Source organism: Podarcis vaucheri (assembly GCF_965113315.1).
Source record: "Podarcis vaucheri genome assembly, chromosome: 10".
NCBI classification, from domain to species: Eukaryota; Metazoa; Chordata; class Lepidosauria; order Squamata; family Lacertidae; genus Podarcis; species Podarcis vaucheri.
The window spans coordinates 46,732,430-46,749,845 of record NC_138748.1 but is presented as its reverse complement, the minus strand read 5'-3'; the positions used below and the strand labels follow the sequence as shown (position 1 = coordinate 46,749,845).

The 17,416-nt window shown below is 46.7% G+C and overlaps 1 protein-coding gene across 1 annotated transcript in view; it reads right to left on the bottom strand.

Moving 5' to 3' along the window:
• Positions 1 to 16,671, bottom strand: part of TMPRSS6 (transmembrane serine protease 6) — a 42,314-nt gene extending 25,643 nt beyond the window's left edge. Inside the window, exons 1-4 of the mRNA XM_082241419.1 lie at positions 16,629 to 16,671; positions 14,552 to 14,712; positions 10,732 to 10,868; positions 4,976 to 5,043 (exon numbers count right to left, since the gene is read on the bottom strand). Of these exons, the coding sequence (XP_082097545.1) occupies positions 4,976 to 5,043; positions 10,732 to 10,868; positions 14,552 to 14,702 (356 nt within the window). The 5' untranslated portion in view covers positions 14,703 to 14,712; positions 16,629 to 16,671. The remainder of the gene's footprint in view (positions 1 to 4,975; positions 5,044 to 10,731; positions 10,869 to 14,551; positions 14,713 to 16,628) is intronic.
• Between the last annotated feature and the right edge of the window lie 745 nt (positions 16,672 to 17,416).

The window sequence follows — 17,416 nt, the reverse complement described above, 5'->3', positions numbered from 1 at the left end:
GTCATGGTTACAGTTATACCCTCTGCAGGAAGCAGCGTCTTATTTGCGCGATGGTTTTTCTCTGGGTTTTCGAATCCCAGTGGCGTCAACTCCTGTAGCTAGGAACCCTTCAAACCAGAAGTCTGTGAGGGAAATGCCCGAGGTTGCGCGTAGGAAAATTAGGAAAGAATTGGCGTTGCGACGTATGGCCGGCCCTTTCGCTGAGCCCCCCTTTCCCAATCTTCATATTTCACCCTTAGGCATAGTTCCTAAAAAAGCTCCGGGGGAATTTCGCCTGATCCACAACCTTTCTCATCCTAGAGGCACATCAGTAAATGATGTTATCCCCTCGGAGCTTTGCTCTGTACAGTATGCATCGCTTGATCAAGCGATCAAGATGATAAGGAAGTACGGGCAGGGTGCCCTGCTAGCCAAATGCGACATTGAGTCAGCATTTCGGCTGCTGCCTATTCATCCGGATGACTTCTGGCTGTTGGGATTTCAGTTTGAGGGGGAATTTTACTTCGACAAGGCCATGCCCATGGGCTGCTCAGTAGCCTGTGCTGCCTTTGAGTGTTTTAGTTCCTTTCTGGACTGGGCCCTGCGGAAAAGAACCGGTTTGGGCGGGGTCACTCATTATCTTGATGATTATTTATTGGCCTCTGCTAGTGATACTGGTGACTGTGTGGTGTTGCTGGAGGCCTTCAGGGCCTTAACTGGGGAACTGGGCGTACCATTAGCTGCGGAGAAGACTGAAGGTCCTTCTACGCAGCTGACTTACCTGGGTATTCTCTTGGATACGGTGGCGCAAACTTCAAGTTTGCCGGCAGATAAGATCCTCACGCTGAGAAGCATCATTTCTGACCTCATTCCCTTGAAAAAGGTTACCCTGCGACAACTGCAGTCGTTGCTGGGCCACCTGAATTTTGCTTGCAGGGTGGTCGCTCCGGGGCGACCTTTCTGTTCACGTTTGGCCAGACTAATGTCTGGTTTGAGGTCCCCGAGGCATAGAGTGCGCCTGTCAGCCCAAGTGCGTGCTGATCTTCGTATTTGGTTGGAATTCCTGGAGGAATTCAACGGGGTGTCACTTTGGCAGGACACCTTGAATCTGCGTAATGATTTTCAGGTGCACTCTGATGCGGCAGGGTCATTGGGCTTTGGTTTGTATTGGGACGGCAGGTGGTGTGCTGAGCGTTGGCCTCCGGCCTGGCGTGGGGGAGCTGTAACTCGAGACCTAACTTTTCTCGAGTTTTTTCCTATTGTAGTCGCGGTCCATTTATGGGTCGAGCATTTCAGGGACCGGCGTGTATGTTTTTGGACGGATAACATGGCGGTGGTGAACGTGCTTGCCAAGCAGTCTTCACGATCGCTTAGGGTGTCAGCACTGCTGAGGGGTTTTGTTTTGCATTGCTTGCGTTTTAATATTGTATTTTCAGCTCGTTTTGTACCTGGAGTATCTAACGAGATTGCCGATGCTCTGTCCCGTTTTCAGATGGAGCGGTTCAGGTCCCTGGCGCCAGTGGCTCGAGACCGTCCGGAATTTTTCCCGGATCATCTCTGGAACCTTGGCAGCACTTAGTTTTACAGGGAGTAGCTGCATCTGTTGCCCCCTCCACTATGCGGTCCTATAAGAAGGCTTGGACCGATTTTTTGCACTTTACTGGGCGGTCAGTGGTAGGGGAAACGCGCACATCTCATTCCTCCGCACAAGTGCTCCAATATTTGGCACATTTGTTTCAGATGCGGCGGGCGCCCAGGACCCTGAGGCTGCATGCAGCCGCAATATCCTTCTTCAGCAAGGTTTATTTTAATAATGATCCTTGTGGGAAGTTTGTGGTGCGCAAGGCTTTGGAAGGTTGGGGGCGTCTTCGCCCTTCCAGGCCAGCCACAAGGAGGCCTATAACGTTTAGTTTGTTGACCAAGATGCGAAGTAAATTGAAAGGCATCTGTTGGTCCAGGTTTGAGGCTCGGTTGTTTTCCGCAGCCTATTCGCTAGCCTTTTTTGGGGCCCTAAGAGTTGGGGAGGTGGTGTTTGAACCTAAACAGGATGGAGGTTCTAGAGGCTTGTTGCTACAGGATGTGAGCCTGTCTCAGTCGGAACTGCAGGTCCATGTCAGGAGTTCCAAGACTGATCAGCTGGGTAGGGGAGCAGTTCTTCGGCTCCCGGCAACTGGGATGGGGGGCCCTTGCCCAGTTAAGGATCTCCAGAAATATATGGCTTTGCGACCCCCAGGAGGGGGGCCCTTGCTCATTCACGAAGATGGGCGGCCGCTGGCGCGCCATCAGTTCGCCGGTGTTTTGAGAAAGGTCGTGGCTGCCTGTGGCCATGCAGCATCTGAATTTGCTCCGCATTCCTTTAGGATTGGGGCGGCAACGACAGCTGCCCATTGGGGCTTGTCGGTGAAACGGATAAAGGACCTGGGGCGTTGGAAGTCGGGCGCATACAGGGGTTATGTGCGGAAATAATGCTGACTTCATGTACTCACATATGTTGTTTTACCCTAGGTCTACCCACCATCCGGGTCTGGATAGTGGGGCACAGTATTGTGCATTGGGCTGCTTGCAGAGCTCGGCAATCCGAATTGGGAGCTGGCCTTGGCCTTCCTCAGCACGTGCAAGTGTCTTGGATCGCCAGAAGGGGGATGCTGTGGAAGGAATTCTTACCGCTCATGCAGAGGCGGGTTCTGCTGGAGGGCCCCCCAACAGGGATTGTGGTGCAGCTGGGGGAAAATGATATGGTTTCCTCGTCATGTTATGTTTTACGTGCTATTATTTTGCAGGATTTGAGGGACTTGGCAGCCTTGGTGCCTGCTACTAAGATTATTTGGTCCCAGTTGCTTCAGCGTTGCATCTGGAGGGGTAGTCCCTGCCCTGTGGCCACCGAAAGGGTGCGAAAGCGTATAAATTCAGCTGCGAGCAAGCTGGTGTCTGATATGGGTGGGCTTGTGATTCCCCACCCAGATATCAATGTTAAAGCCACTGATTGCTATAGGTCAGATGGGGTTCATCTTACCTCAGTTGGGAATGATGTATGGTTGAGGTCAGTGGTGGCTAAGTTGCGGGAGTGTTTAAGTTTGTGAGTGGTTGGCGGCGAGCGTAAGGGCTCGGGTGGCGGTTAGGCATTGGTTTAAATTGGTTGGTGGAGGGGTATGGATTGGCTGTGCCTGCCCCTCAAGTGATGCTGCTGCACGGAAATTCCGTTAAAGGAATTCAGGGGCTTACCATCCTTTTGTCCAAACCCCTGGAATCGGGTTTGGGCCGCGTAAGCCCCTGGGAGCATGTGGGGAGAAGCTGAGGGTCTGTGTCGCAGCTCCAGTTATCCCGGAACTTGTTCCTCCACACTGGCTTCCGCTGGAATCCGGAAGTCAGTCCTGTCCCCAAGGCGGGGGGACAGATAGTCTTAACCAATGCCTAAGCAACCACTCACAGTTTATGTATGATAATAAAGTTGTGGCCAAAATTATGCCAAAAACCTTAAACAAAAATTATGTGTGAAGTGTGAGTTATTGGGGATGGGGTGTTTTGGGGGACCTCAGCACGCAAAAGCATTAAACATAATTAAAATTAACAATAGAAGAAATTAAAATGTGGAAACATCTACATGCCTGGATAGGCTTGCTAAACAAAAATATAATTTAAGCAGGTGCTGAAAAATGTTCAGTGAAGGGCCTGCCTGATTTCAATTTGGCAGGGAGTTCCAAGTGCAGGTGCTTCCACACTAAAATATCAGTTTCTTACAACTGCAGAACGAGTTCTGTAGATCAAAGCGGTCAAATGGGCACATGTAGGGTGAAGTCTTCCTGCAAGTAAACTGTTCCCAATACATTAAAGGCGTTACATAGCAATGGTAACATCCTGAACTTGACACAGTCAGTAGTGGAGAAAGGTAGGGGTGGTGGAGGCAGTGGGGGTGGTCCTCCCTGGGTGCCATGGGGGGGTGACATTGCCACGGGCGCCCCCCGGGACACGCACCGTCACTGGGGCACCCCCCTAGGATGCTCCCCGCTGCCAGCACAACCCCTGGGACTTGTGCCGCTGCAGATGCACCTCCGTGGGCGGCTAGCCCTGCCCCCATGGGCTGCTCTGGGTGCCAGAGCAGCTAGCTCCACCTCTGGACCCAGTAGCATATCAGCAGCCAGTGCAGATCTCTGAACAGAGGTGTTACATGCTGACAAAGCCTCCCTTCTGCCAGCAATCATGCTGCAGCATTTTTCACTAACTGCTGTTTCTGGGTCAAGTTCAAGGGAAGCCCACATAAAGTGCACTGCAGTCATCCAGTCTTGATGTCACCAATGCCTGACTATTGTAGCCAGCCTCTCCTGTGTTAGGACAAAGTTCAGGCACAGCTGGAAAAGACACTTCTAGCAACTATGGCTACCTTGCCCAAACAGCTCCTTCACAGGAAGCGCAACCCCATCCAGGGCAGGCAGTGGACCAGTTAGGATTCAAGCCCCATTTATTTTCCCTCATCCATCCCACTGCTCTGTCCAGACACATGTCAGGGGTCTACACAGCATTTCTTGATTCAGATGTTATGGAGAAATGGAGCTGAATGTTACCAACATATTGAGGGCACCTTGCCCCAGAACTCCCAATGAGCTCTCTCCACAGCTTCAATTAAATATTAAATAGCAATGAGAATAAAGCTTCTCCCTTTCCATTTGCGCATCTTAAATTCATAGAGTTAGATGGGACCACAAGAGTCATCTAGTCCAATGCAATGCAGGTATCCTTTTGACCAACATGGGGCTCAAACCCATGACCCTGAGGTTAAGAGTCACTTGCTTTACCAGCTGAGCTATCCCAGCTTCAATAGTGGCAATCATGCCACTGCTACTGCAGCTAGCTAAACATTTCCAGCTTTAAGGTGTATTGACCCAAAGTCACGACCGATAATCATTTGGGGGCAAGTATGGCAGATTCTTCATCTCTGTAAAATAAACACACTGCAGCTTCTAAGGGCAGCTTTCAAACAGGCTAATAATGCTTCACTCACCCAAAGGCATAGACAGTGCTGGAGTTGTAGTAAGGAGCCAAATCGGTGGCATGAATGAGGTCTTTCAGCTGTAAAAGAATGCTCTCTAGTCATTACCAGACAATGGTGTCATCAGAAAATAATACCCAGTCTCTCTCACAATATAATTCACCTATCATTCAGCATTCAGGCATGAACCAGTATTGCCATATTTATTTTTACAATCTCTGCTCTAGGGTGCTGCTTCTGAATTGCCCCAAATGCATCATGAAAAAGAAACACATCATGAAAAAGAAACAATTGCTATAATGTAAGCAGCAATGCAATGCATTTTACCATAGCAGGGAAGATTGTGACCAGGTGAGCTGTGTGCCTGGCCTGCTCATTCTGCTGTTTAGGTGCTAACCATGTCAATAGGCCATGTCTGCTACTTTCCCTTCTTATGGGTCTTTATCTGTAAACTGGGCTTCGGTGTTCAAATAGAAGACACCTTAAAATAGAGGACTGTCCTCTGTAAAGTAGGGTGCTTGGCTCCCTATGGCTGCTTTGTTGGTTTCTGCTCTCTTCACTGTGCAGCAAAGTGCTTGTCACAAGACAATGTTTACATTCCACAGTCAGAGTACTGTTGGGTTTTCCCACGGGAATGGGAAGCTGGATGTGACGTACACTGGTTTCCTGTTTTTCACTGATCTCTCGGTGTTCGTTATTCCGAGGAGAAGGAGAGTTGCTTCTCTGCTCCAGCAGAGGCAAGATGCATGTTTGTATATTCTCCACTTTGAACTGAAAATAAAGCAACTTTAAGCATGTGGCACGTACTGTTCGTCATTCCGTTGTGCAAAGGACTCTGCAATATCAACATTTTGGTTCCGGGCCCAGAAAGACGTAAATCAAACTGAGGATTAAAGACTCCAGCAGTCGAGTCGGAATGCCGGCAGAGGTACAGAGGAACGGATCGCGTTATCTGCTCTGCGCGTCAAGTTTGATTGATGAAGGTATGTGCTCATGCTCCGAGCAGCCTGCCAGTTTCTAATTTATGGCTTCATGGCTGGACTTTGTACTTTTAAAGCCGTTTTTGCCGCGATACAGATAAAGGCACAAGCTCACAGGCTTGGATGACTGGTAAAGCGAAAGTACTTTTTAAAAGTGCTTTTAGAAGAAGCTGCAGTACTGTGACACAGCTTGTTTAAAGCAGCAATGATGGCTGAAGCAAAGCTGGCTGATGCTTTTGGGATTCCTAAGCTCAATAAGAAAAATTACACGGAGTGGGTACTTTATGCAGAGGCAATTCTGCGGAGAGAGGGTCTGTTTAATGTTATTACAGACAACCCCCCAGCTCCAATTACAGCTCAATGGGCTACTAAGGATTCCAAAGCACGGGGAACGCTTACGTTGATAGTATCCCCAGAAGAGCTCTGTTTGTTGCGTGGCAAGACCACAGCCAAGGAAATTTGGAACTCTTTAAGAGAAGCGCACTTGAGGACAGAAGCTGGTTCCTCAATGTACTACTATGCCAAGCTGCATGGTATGGCTCTTGCTGAAGGTGGAGATGTGCGTACACATCTGATGGAGATGCAGAATCTGAGACACGAGCTGCAACAGAGAGGACTCAACTTTCCAGAGGCTGTGTATTCCTTTATGGTACTACATTCTTTGGGTCCAAGTTGGGAATCCGTTGCCACTCAGATTGCTGTTCAACCAACTGCTCAGCTCACAGTAGCCTATGTTACTGCCGTGATCCAGAATGAAGCAGATCGCCGGGGTGCTAGCTGCATGGATAAGGGGGAGTCTTCACAGACGTCATCCCAGAGTGCAGTGGAACCACCAGAGGGCGCCAAAGCTTTGAAGGCAGTGAAATGCTACTCGTGTGGACGTCTAGGCCATATGAAGAGGGAATGCAGATATCCCAGGGCCAAGACAGAGCAGCGCAGCGGAAGCTCATCGCGTGGAAAAGGCCAAAGCAAAAGCAAAGGTCCGGTGTCCAGGACAACGCAGCACAAGGCAATGGTCTCACGCTTCACTCCAAAGGTTGCAAAGGTCCAGAAGACGTCTAGATCTTTCTTCGTTGTTGATTCAGCAGCTACCCACCACATGTGCAACGATAAGAGACTGTTCGTGTCTTTTACACCGCAGGAAGGTGCGATTCACCAGGCGGATGACCACACGATCCCCAGTCAAGGCTACGGAACTGTTGTTCTTCACAGTTTGGACTTAGAAATACAGGATGTACTGTATGTTCCAGATGCCACACACAATCTTCTAAGTGTGATGCAGCTGAATGAACGGAACATTGACGTTTCCTTCAAGAACAAGAAATGCACCATCACAAAGAAAGACGATTATGTATTGCATGCTGAATGTGTTGATCGTTTGTTTGTTTTGTATTATGATGATGTTGTGCAGAATGATACTTGTTGCATTGCAGGTTCTAACAAAAGTTTGCATGCAGGATGTATTCATGATTTTCACAGGAAATTTGGTCATTTGCATTTTGAGGCAGTATCTAAAATGCCTGCCTTGGTTGAAGGTATGACTATTAAACCCTGCAGGTACCACATGAAGTGCAAGGCATGCGCAGCAAACAAGGTGAAAATGGCTGCGAAAGGTAAGGTGTCTAGTAGGAAAGCTACAGAACCATACCAGATTGTTCATGCTGATTTAGTTGGTCCACTATCGCCCTCTTTGGGTGAAAATAGGTTCTTCATGGTTCTCATTGATGCATTTTCCAGGTATATTTATGTGTACAATCTCAAGCAGAAATCAGAGGCTTTTCCAAGGTTCAAGGAATTCTGTGCTTGGTTGGAAAATGTGCATGGTAAGATGATATAAATTCTTTTCACAGATCGCGGGGGAGAATTCACTTCTCAGCAGTTTGAAGCTTTTCTGACTGAGAAAGGAATTCAACACGATTTGTCCAGTCCTCGCTCGCCATGGCAGAATGGACTTTGCGAAAGGGCAAATCAGACATTGCTTCAAGGGTTAAAAACCTTGCTGCATGATGCAAATCTTCCAGAGAGTTATTGGGCCGAAGCTCTCTCGTGTTTTATTTACAGTTACAATCGCAGGTTATCTTCAGCGATTGGTTGTACCCCGTATGAGAAGATGTTTGGCAAGAAACCATACATCAAACACATGAAAATTTTTGGTTCTGACATGTGGATTCACTCACCACAAAGCTCCAAGTTAGGCAAACGTGGATTGCATGGTATCTTTCTAGGTTATCAGAAAGGTTCTTACAGAATAATGATGACTGACTCTAAGGCAATTAAGCTCACAAGAAGTGTTGAGTACAATGCCAAGTGGGGGGAGAACGTGGGAATTTTCCAATGTTATCCTGATGACAGTGATGAGACTGAGGATAAGCAACAACAACCCACACCCACTGATGAAGGTTCTGATTCTGAGTCTGAAACTGAATCGGATACTTCAGAGGATTTCAAGAGTGCGAAAGCCTCTATGCGACCCTCTGAAAGCTCTGATCAGGAATTGGAAGAACCATTGTTCACAATAGGTCACTTTTCTCCTAAGAAGGAAGAGGAGAGTGTTGAAGACCAAAGGCTGATTCGCAGGTCACAAAGAGCCACAAAAGGCAGACCTCCAAAGAGATTTGCTGATGAATTTGCTAAGACAGCAGTAGCAGCTGTTAAAAGTTCCAAGAAGGTATTTGAACCTTCAAGTTTCCAAGAAATCCAGGATTTGGATTCTAAGGAAGCTGAGCCATGGTTAAATGCCATGAAGGCTGAGCTTGATTCCTTAGAAAGGAACAAAACTTGGGAGCTAGTTCCAGTAGTTCCAGGAATGAAACTGCTTGGAAGCAAATGGGTCTTCAAAGCGAAGACTGATCAAAATGGCAAGATAGTCAGACACAAAGCCAGATTGGTAGCCAGAGGTTTTGCACAGGTACCAGGTGAAGACTATCACGAGACCTACTCACCCACGGTGAGATATGAGAGCATTAGGCTGATGCTCAAGCTAGCTGCAGAGGAGAATCTACACATTAGTCACCACGATGTGAATACAGCATTTTTGTACGGATCTCTAGGTGAATCACTTTATATGCTTCCACCTGATGGCGTACAGGTAAAACAGGGATTTGTTTGTGCTCTGAAAAAGTCCCTTTATGGTCTCAAACAAAGTGCACGGTGTTGGCACACTAAACTCACTGAAGCATTGTTTTCTCTAGGTTTTCAACAAGGGAAAGCTGATCCATGTGTATTTGTCAAAGAGGAGGGGCAAAAGAAACTATATTGTTTGTTTTATGTTGATGATATTTTATTCTTTTGGAAAGATGTTACAATGTACAATAATGCCCTAGCTCAACTGAAAGAGCACTTTGACATGAAAGATCTTGGTGAGGTAAACAACTACCTATCTCTGGAAATAGAGAAAGATCAAAGTGGTAACATTCTAGTACACCAGTCAAGGAAAATTGCTGATGTGTTAAGCAAACTAAACCTGATGGATGCTAACCCTGTAGACACACCGATGACAACAGGTTATCAGGTAGAAGACACTGAAGAAGCATTTTCTGACACTACACTGTACAGAAGTGTGCTAGGCAAGCTAAACTTCATTGCCAGATGTTCAAGACCTGACATTGCTGTTAGCTGTAATTTGCTAAGCAGACAAGTTAACAATCCTACTGTTAAGGATTGGAAAGCTCTGAAACGCATAGCACGCTATTTGAAAGGCACTATGCATTACAGACTGAGATTTAACAATCAGAAGTCTGGTGGTCTTGAGATTTTTGCAGATGCAAGTTTTGGAAGTGACACTACAGACAGGAAAAGTACGTCTGGAGTTTGCTACATGTACAATCAGGGTCTTTTTGATTGGTCATGCAAGAAGCAAACAACAATTAGCTTAAGTACTTGTGAAGCTGAACTGAATGCACTGTCTTATTCACTTAAGGATTGTGAATGGTTGTTACAATTGTGCAAAGACATGAAAATTCCTGTCAAATGTCCAATCCAGGTTTACCAGGACAACAAAGCATGTTTGGCTTTGCTGAATTCGGAAGGTTGTAAGCAAAGCACGAAGCACTTGCAGTTGAAGGTGCAACATGCTAGGGAACATATTCAGAAGGGACTCGTAACGGTGTCCTATATGCCAGGTAATGAAATTCCTGCTGATGTATTGTCCAAGATTGTATCAAGGGATCAACACTGTACCTATGTACAGAAGTTGGGTTTGTACTGATATTGTACGAACACGCTGCCCAGTGATGTTCACAGAAAGGGGGAGGATGTTGGTTTCTGCTCTCTTCACTGTGCAGCAAAGTGCTTGTCACAAGACAATGTTTACATTCCACAGTCAGAGTACTGTTGGGTTTTCCCACGGGAATGGGAAGCTGGATGTGACGTACACTGGTTTCCTGTTTTTCACTGATCTCTCGGTGTTCATTATTCCGAGGAGAAGGAGAGTTGCTTCTCTGCTCCAGCAGAGGCAAGATGCATGTTTGTATATTCTCCACTTTGAACTGAAAATAAAGCAACTTTAAGCATGTGGCACGTACTGTTCGTCATTCCGTTGTGCAAAGGACTCTGCAATATCAACATGCTTATGTGCCTTTTGTTGCAGATTGAAATGTATAAATTTAGCACACGAGGCTTTTCCTGCTGGGGAAACCCAATAATGACTCAGGGGAAGTCACAACTTAAACTGCTTTGAAAGATACTGGAGGAGGACCCATAGAGAAGCTGGCAATTCTGCACACTAATAACCTCTGTACTAATGCCTCACACTAACACCGTTTGTAGCTCATGAAGTCATGCCCCTACCATCTTCTGAGTCTTTGTTGTCTCTGTCCAGAAGCCTCTGGATTCCATCCGCCCGTGATCCAGGGAAAACTGTCGATTAAGGATCCTTAGGCTGCCTGAGTAGAAGTGCAGGGATGCTGTGTGGCGTGGTCTGTAGTCTGCCAGGAAGATGAGACACATGGATGAGTTCCATACAGTGGAACCAAGATACCACAGGGGCTCTCACTGCACCACACTTAAAATGGGTAGACTTCACTCAGACAACTCCGTCAAAGATCTTCAATAAGTCCTTACACCAGTCTATTGTCCCACCCTGCCTGAAGTCGTCAACTATTGTCCCTCTGCCTAAAAAATCCACAATCAGTAGTTTGAATGACTATAGACCAGTTGCACTGACTCCAATCATCATGAAGTGTTTTGAGAAACTGGTGCGCCGTCACATTATCTCCTGTCTTCCATCAACTTTTGACAACTACCAGTTTGCATACAGAGCAAATAGATCCACAGAAGACGCCATCAATACCACTCTCCATGCTGCTCTGTCCCATCTGGAGCAGCCGGGGAGTTATGTGAGGCTGCTGTTTGTGGATTTTAGCTCTGCTTTTAACACTATCCTCCCCCATAGACTGGTGTCCAAGCTAGAGGCGATTGGACTCTCCAACTCCACCTGTCTCTGGGTTTTGGATTTTTTGTCAGAACGTTCCCAGAGGGTTAGAGTAGGGTCACACATGTCCACAGCCCTTAGCCTTAACACCGGCTCACCACAGGGTTGTGTGTTGAGTCCCCTGCTCTACACTATCTATACGTATGACTGTACAGCCATCTATTCCAGCAACAAAATCATCAAGTTTGCTGATGACACTACGGTGGTAGGGCTCATTTCAGGAGGGGATGAGTCCGCCTATCGGGACGAGGTGGAGCGGCTCTGTGTTTGGTGTGGAGAGAACAATCTGGCTCTTAATACGGCTAAGACCAAGGAATTGGTGGTGGATTACAGGAAAAAAAAGGCGGACATTCAGCCCTTGTATATCAACGGGGAACGGGTGGAGAGGGTGGCGGAATTCAGGTTTTTGGGAGTAGCTATCGATCAGGGCATGACTTGGAGCGCACATACCACTGCTCTGGTGAAGAAGGCCCAGCAGAGAATTTATTTCCTCAGACTTTTAAAGAAGAACAATCTGAGTGAGAGACTGCTGGTGTCCTTCTACCGAGGCTCCATAGAGAGCATTCTTACATACTGTATTTGTGCTTGGTTCTCCAGTTGTACAGCTAGGGAGAGGAAGGTGCTCCAGAAGGTCATAACCACAGCCCAAAGGATTATTGGTCATCCTCTCCCATCTTTGGAAGAACTGTACGGTTCCCGTTGTCTTAGGAAAGCAAATAACATCCTGCAGGATTCATCTCACCCGGGACACTGTCTGTTTGCACTACTGCCTTCTGGCAGAAGATATAGAAACATCAAGTCAAAGACAAATAGACTGAAAAACAGTTTCTATCCAAGAGCTGTGGCCCTTTTGAATGCTGTAACTCGTTAGTGTGACCTGGGAGTTTGATGGGTGTGGTGTGGGTGTGGCTGGAATGTGGTTTGTTTGGTTGTTGTTGTTGTCTTGCTTTTGTTGTTTTAAGGGATGGCATCCAATTTCGTTGCACTTTGTGCAATGTTGCACTTGTGTAATGACAATAAAGAATCTATCTATCTATCTATCTATCAAAGGAGCCAGGCTGGTGGGGAAGGGTGAGATCCAAGTAAAATAAATAAATGGCAGGCCCTCATCTGCAAAGCAGGATGTATGGCCACCGTAATGAAACCTGCAGAATGAAGTAGTATTAGAATGGACAGTACCACTTCAGACTGTAGGTGGGGGAGTGGCGCATCAGGTCCCCTGCCACATTCTAAGCTGGGCTGGCTTGCGTTGGCCAGGGTGCTAAATTGAGCAGGTGGGGGGGGGGAGAAAGCCAATCCTTCCTTCCTTCCTTCCTTCCTTCCTTCCTTCCTCCCTCCCTCCCTCCCTCCCTCCCTCCCTCCCTCCCTCTCTCCCTCCCTCCCTCCCTTCGTGTTACACCTCCTGCCTGGTGAATAGCTAAGGGGCTGTGGGGCTTTTGAACCAGTGGATCCAAAGAATCTGGTGCCCAGCCCATTCTTGTTGCAGGGCTTCCTGCACACTATGGTGCAACAGGATCCTCTGCTGGGAAGGAGAAACGAGAGGAAAAATGAATGCCAAGGAGGATGAAAAACAGATGAAGAGAAAGCCAAGGAAGGAAGGCACATTTTTTTTTATCCCCATGCATTTCAAGAACATTAATCTGTTTATCAAGGTTTTTTTTAAATCAAAAATACAAAATTATATACTCAGTAAATGCCGGATTATGAAATTCTATAGCGAGCATAGGAACACAGGTAGCTGCCTCATACTGAGACAGACTCCTTGCCTAACTCTGTATTGTCTACACCAATAATGGGGAACCGTTGCCCTGTAAGCAACCTTAGGCCCATGTTGGCCCTTGGAGCCACCCTATACCTGACATCAGGTGAAGGACAGGTAAGGACATGGCTAGGCCAAAAGGGAATTTGCAGGCACTGCTCATCAGCTGATTGTTGGGGCTTGCAAAGCACTGCACCAGGGTTTTGCAAATACCACCAATCAGCAGTGACTTTCCAGGGTTTCAGGCAGGGGGCACTCCCAGCCCTACCTGCAGATGATGGGGATTAAGAATGGGACATTCTCCATGCAAGCCAGATGCTCTAGCACCAAGTCTTGTCCCCCCCCCACTCTAAAAAGTCAGCCCCCATCATTACTGTGCTATACTGAACAAATTCTGCAGTACTTAGCCACAATATAAATAAGACTTCAGCATACTGTATTTAATTAAACCACATGTAACTGTTTAATTCCTGAAATCTTTAAACTAATTGTCATAATATGTCAAGTGTAACTTACTTAGAATCTCCCTTCTTTCATGTATAATAAAATTCAAAACTTGTATCTTTCAGTGCTTCTTGAGAAAAATGCTTGGGGCAACTTCTCTTGTTGCTTACCTAAGCGAATTAAAATGTAGCCATCCCAACAGGATATCTATCAGATTCTTCCTCTAGCCAGCTATCTATAATTAAGTTAAATTAGCATATTTTGTGATAATGCTGGACCTAGATGCTTCCATGATGGTGCGGTGGACTGATTGTGTGACTGCTTCAACCTTCCCATGAAGCTGACCTGCATCTCAGCTGCAGATTCTCCCTCAAACCATTTTAAGTGACATACAATCACTTCCCCATTCAGCCACATGAAAGAGGAGTTGACTTCACCATGTCAAAAGTGAGCAGCAAACAGGAGGGCTTAAGCCAGGTCAGGAACAGATGGAAGTGTTTTTGAGACACTTGAACTGGCCTCATTCCCCCACTATGCTGCATCAGTAACATGGATGTGATTTTTCTCTCTCAGTTTCCTATTTTCCCATTCTTACGTTCAGTTCTCCACATTAGTGGAATTCAGTTCTCCACATTTGTGTGTGTGTGTTGTTGTTTTTTACAGCCCTCACGAAAATTTGTTAAGAGTTTTGTGTGAAGTCCTACTATACACAATCTTGCATGTTATTTGCACTAAGACATGCATTTAGATGCACACTTCAGTTTATGTGTTTTTTCATACATTGCTTGGCTGGAGAGATGCAAAATTCAGATAAGTGTGAATTTCGAAAGATCATTGTGTTTACTTCCTGAATTGTTTTAGAAAGTGTGAATCAGGCAAATTCACATTTAAATGTGAACCGAATGGGATTTCTCCCCCCCATCCCCGATCACCAACCATCCCAGAGAAGAACAACGAAAGACTCAAACAGTTACCTATGAAATACCAAGTTAGCGCTCCAGCACAGCCCAGCAGCACCAAGACTACCCAGAGTGGGATGCACTGCTGGCAGTTACAGAGTCCACGCTTGTGTGAGGCTTGGTGAGGCTGCACCTCTGAATGGTCCTCCTGCTCCTCTCCCTCCATTGTGGACAACCTACCAAACAAGCAAAGCAAGTATCAGCCTCCTCTCCTTTCTCCATAGCTGAGGTTCAGAATCATCACAATAAAACCATGATAACTTAGTGGAAAGGTGGGTTCAAAGCTTCCTCTATTTTATGTCATCTCCATAAGTTCACAGCTGTATATCCCACACATTCCCATCCCAATCTGCAGCCACCACTAGACTGAGTGCATTTTTAAATAATTTTAATAGTCATACATCTTGCCACAGTGGGGAAGACTGTGATCAGGGGACCTGTGCTCCTGCCCAGTCTGCTGCCCAGGTCTAACTGCTGATGGGTGACTTCAGGCCCCTGCTGTCCCCTTCCTAGGCCATTTATCTTTAAATTGGACTTGGACCCAACAGCCATTCAAATAGGTAAAGGGACCCCTGATCATTAGGTCCAGTCATGGCCGACTCTGGGGTTGCGGCGCTCATCTCGCTTTATTGGCCAAGGGAGCTGGCGTACAGCTTCCGGGTCATGTGGCCAGCATGACTAAGCCGCTTCTGGTGAACCAGAGCAGTGCACGGAAACGCCGTTTACCTTCCCGCCAGAGCGGTACCTATTTATCTACTTGCGCTTGACGTGCTTTCGAACTGCTAGGTTGGCAGGAGCAGGGACCAAGCAACAGGAGCTCATCCCATCATGGGGATTCGAACCGCTGACCTTCTGATTGGCAAGCCCTAGGCTCTGTGGTTTAACCCACAGCGCCACCTGAGAACCCCTTAATATAGCCTCTGCGAAACAAGATACGTGGCCTTTTGTTGGACTAAAATCCTGCTCCGATCCAATCAGGAGGTAACTGTCACAAGTGTCACTAATAAGCACGTAAGATGTCAGTGAGGCAAAACAGCAACATCTGACCTCCATTTGAGGCTTCTCAGGGATGGCCCAATACATTTTGTAGCCTGTACAGAAAATGTCCTCCATCCCACCAGAGGGCAGCAGGCTAGATTAGGGGATGCATATGGCATGCACAATTCTTCTGTCCGGCTCCCTGCCCCCTAGTATCTGTCGCCTGAGGCGTCTGTCTCATTCTCCCCAATGACAAAACCAGCCTTGAGTTTAGAATTAAATGTGGCAGACCGAGGGTGAAAAGAAGCAACAGAACACAAATATATGTGCATACCAGCCCCTCCCCAACCCGGTGACTTCCATATGGCTTTGATTATGACTCCCACCAGGCCTAGCTGGCACAACCATTGGTCGGCAGATAATGGGAGCTGTGGTCTAAAACATCTGGAAAGCACCTGATCGGGGAAGTCCAATGTGTCGCCTTTCAGATGTTGTGGACCACAACTCCCATCACAGCATAGCCAATGATAATGTTGTTGTCCACATTGCCTACCTCTGCCAAAGGGCATAGAACAAGGCTATAAACCTATTTCTGACACAATAATGCAGTTGTTCCTGATAAATCACAGCACTAATCACTCCTCACATTCATGGCCAGCAAAGTCAGAATAAAAAGAATGGATATCCATGGAGGCAAGGGGGCAATTGCTCCCCAATAATGAACCATAGCCTCCAAATTCCCAGCTTTCATTTTAAAAGTAAGAGTACCGGTAAGTTTCTAGCAATTGTAGGGCCTGAGATATGTGACAAAATGTCCAGACTCTATTCTTATCACTTTTTGATAGAAACTAGCCTCTTTCCTCCTTTCTGTGCTTTTACTTTGCCAATTGCCACATTCCCCCAGAAAAATTCCTATGAACAGCCCTTATGTGAAGCCTCATGTTTTGCCTCTGTAGTTTTTTCCCAGAGGCCCTGCACCAACACATCCATAAGGAGAAGGCTTGGGCTGCACTCTATAGCCACCTGTAACCCAGCATCAGAACTCCAAGCCTCTTCTTCCTCACTGGGAAGAGAAATTCTAAATACCAGTGTGACCCCAAAGTGACAGGCCTACCTTTGCAGCTTCCCGTTGTGGTTGTGGCCTGGTGCGGTCTCATCTGAAATATCACACACACACACACACACACGCACACACACACACACAAATGTAAATACTGAGCAGGATTGAATATTTACTTAAGCCCAAGGTCTTCCTTGTGACCGGTCTGTCGTCCAATGCTTTTTGTCCTCTGTTTTCGGCCTTTGCCCTATTCCAGATCAGCACTGAAAGCTGTGCTTAAATGTTCTCATGCCACATCATTCTTCCTCACAAAGTCGTTCAATAGCTTATGTGAAGCTAGTGCCCTAAAGAACCTCTTGGGTGTTAAGAATGGCAGTGGGGAGGCCTTCTTGGTAGTTTCACCACCCTGGGAAATTCAGCAGTGTGGCATCTCGGCAGAAGACATTCTCTGTGGCAGCCCCTAAATCTGGCATCTTGGCTGGATAGCTTTCATTACATGCTGAAGACATACCTCTTTACCTGGGCTTTTGACACCTGTGCAAGATGTTTTGGGACCTACTATAGACTTTTGATTGTAAATTGTGTTTGTGTGTGTGTGAGTGTTTGCAAATATGACTTTGTGGTGGAGGACAGTTAAAAAATCTTAATAATAATAATAATAACAATAACAACAATGTTTTTCCCAATGAAAAGTCATCCCCTTACCTATTTGATAACTTTCATTCCATGAGAATCTTGTAGCAATTCTTCTTACCAAAAGCAGAAGACATTGTAGCTTTTCAAATGGGGGAGTGCCAGAGGAGACCACTTGGGGAGGGTGGGGAAGGGCAGTTTGGAGCACA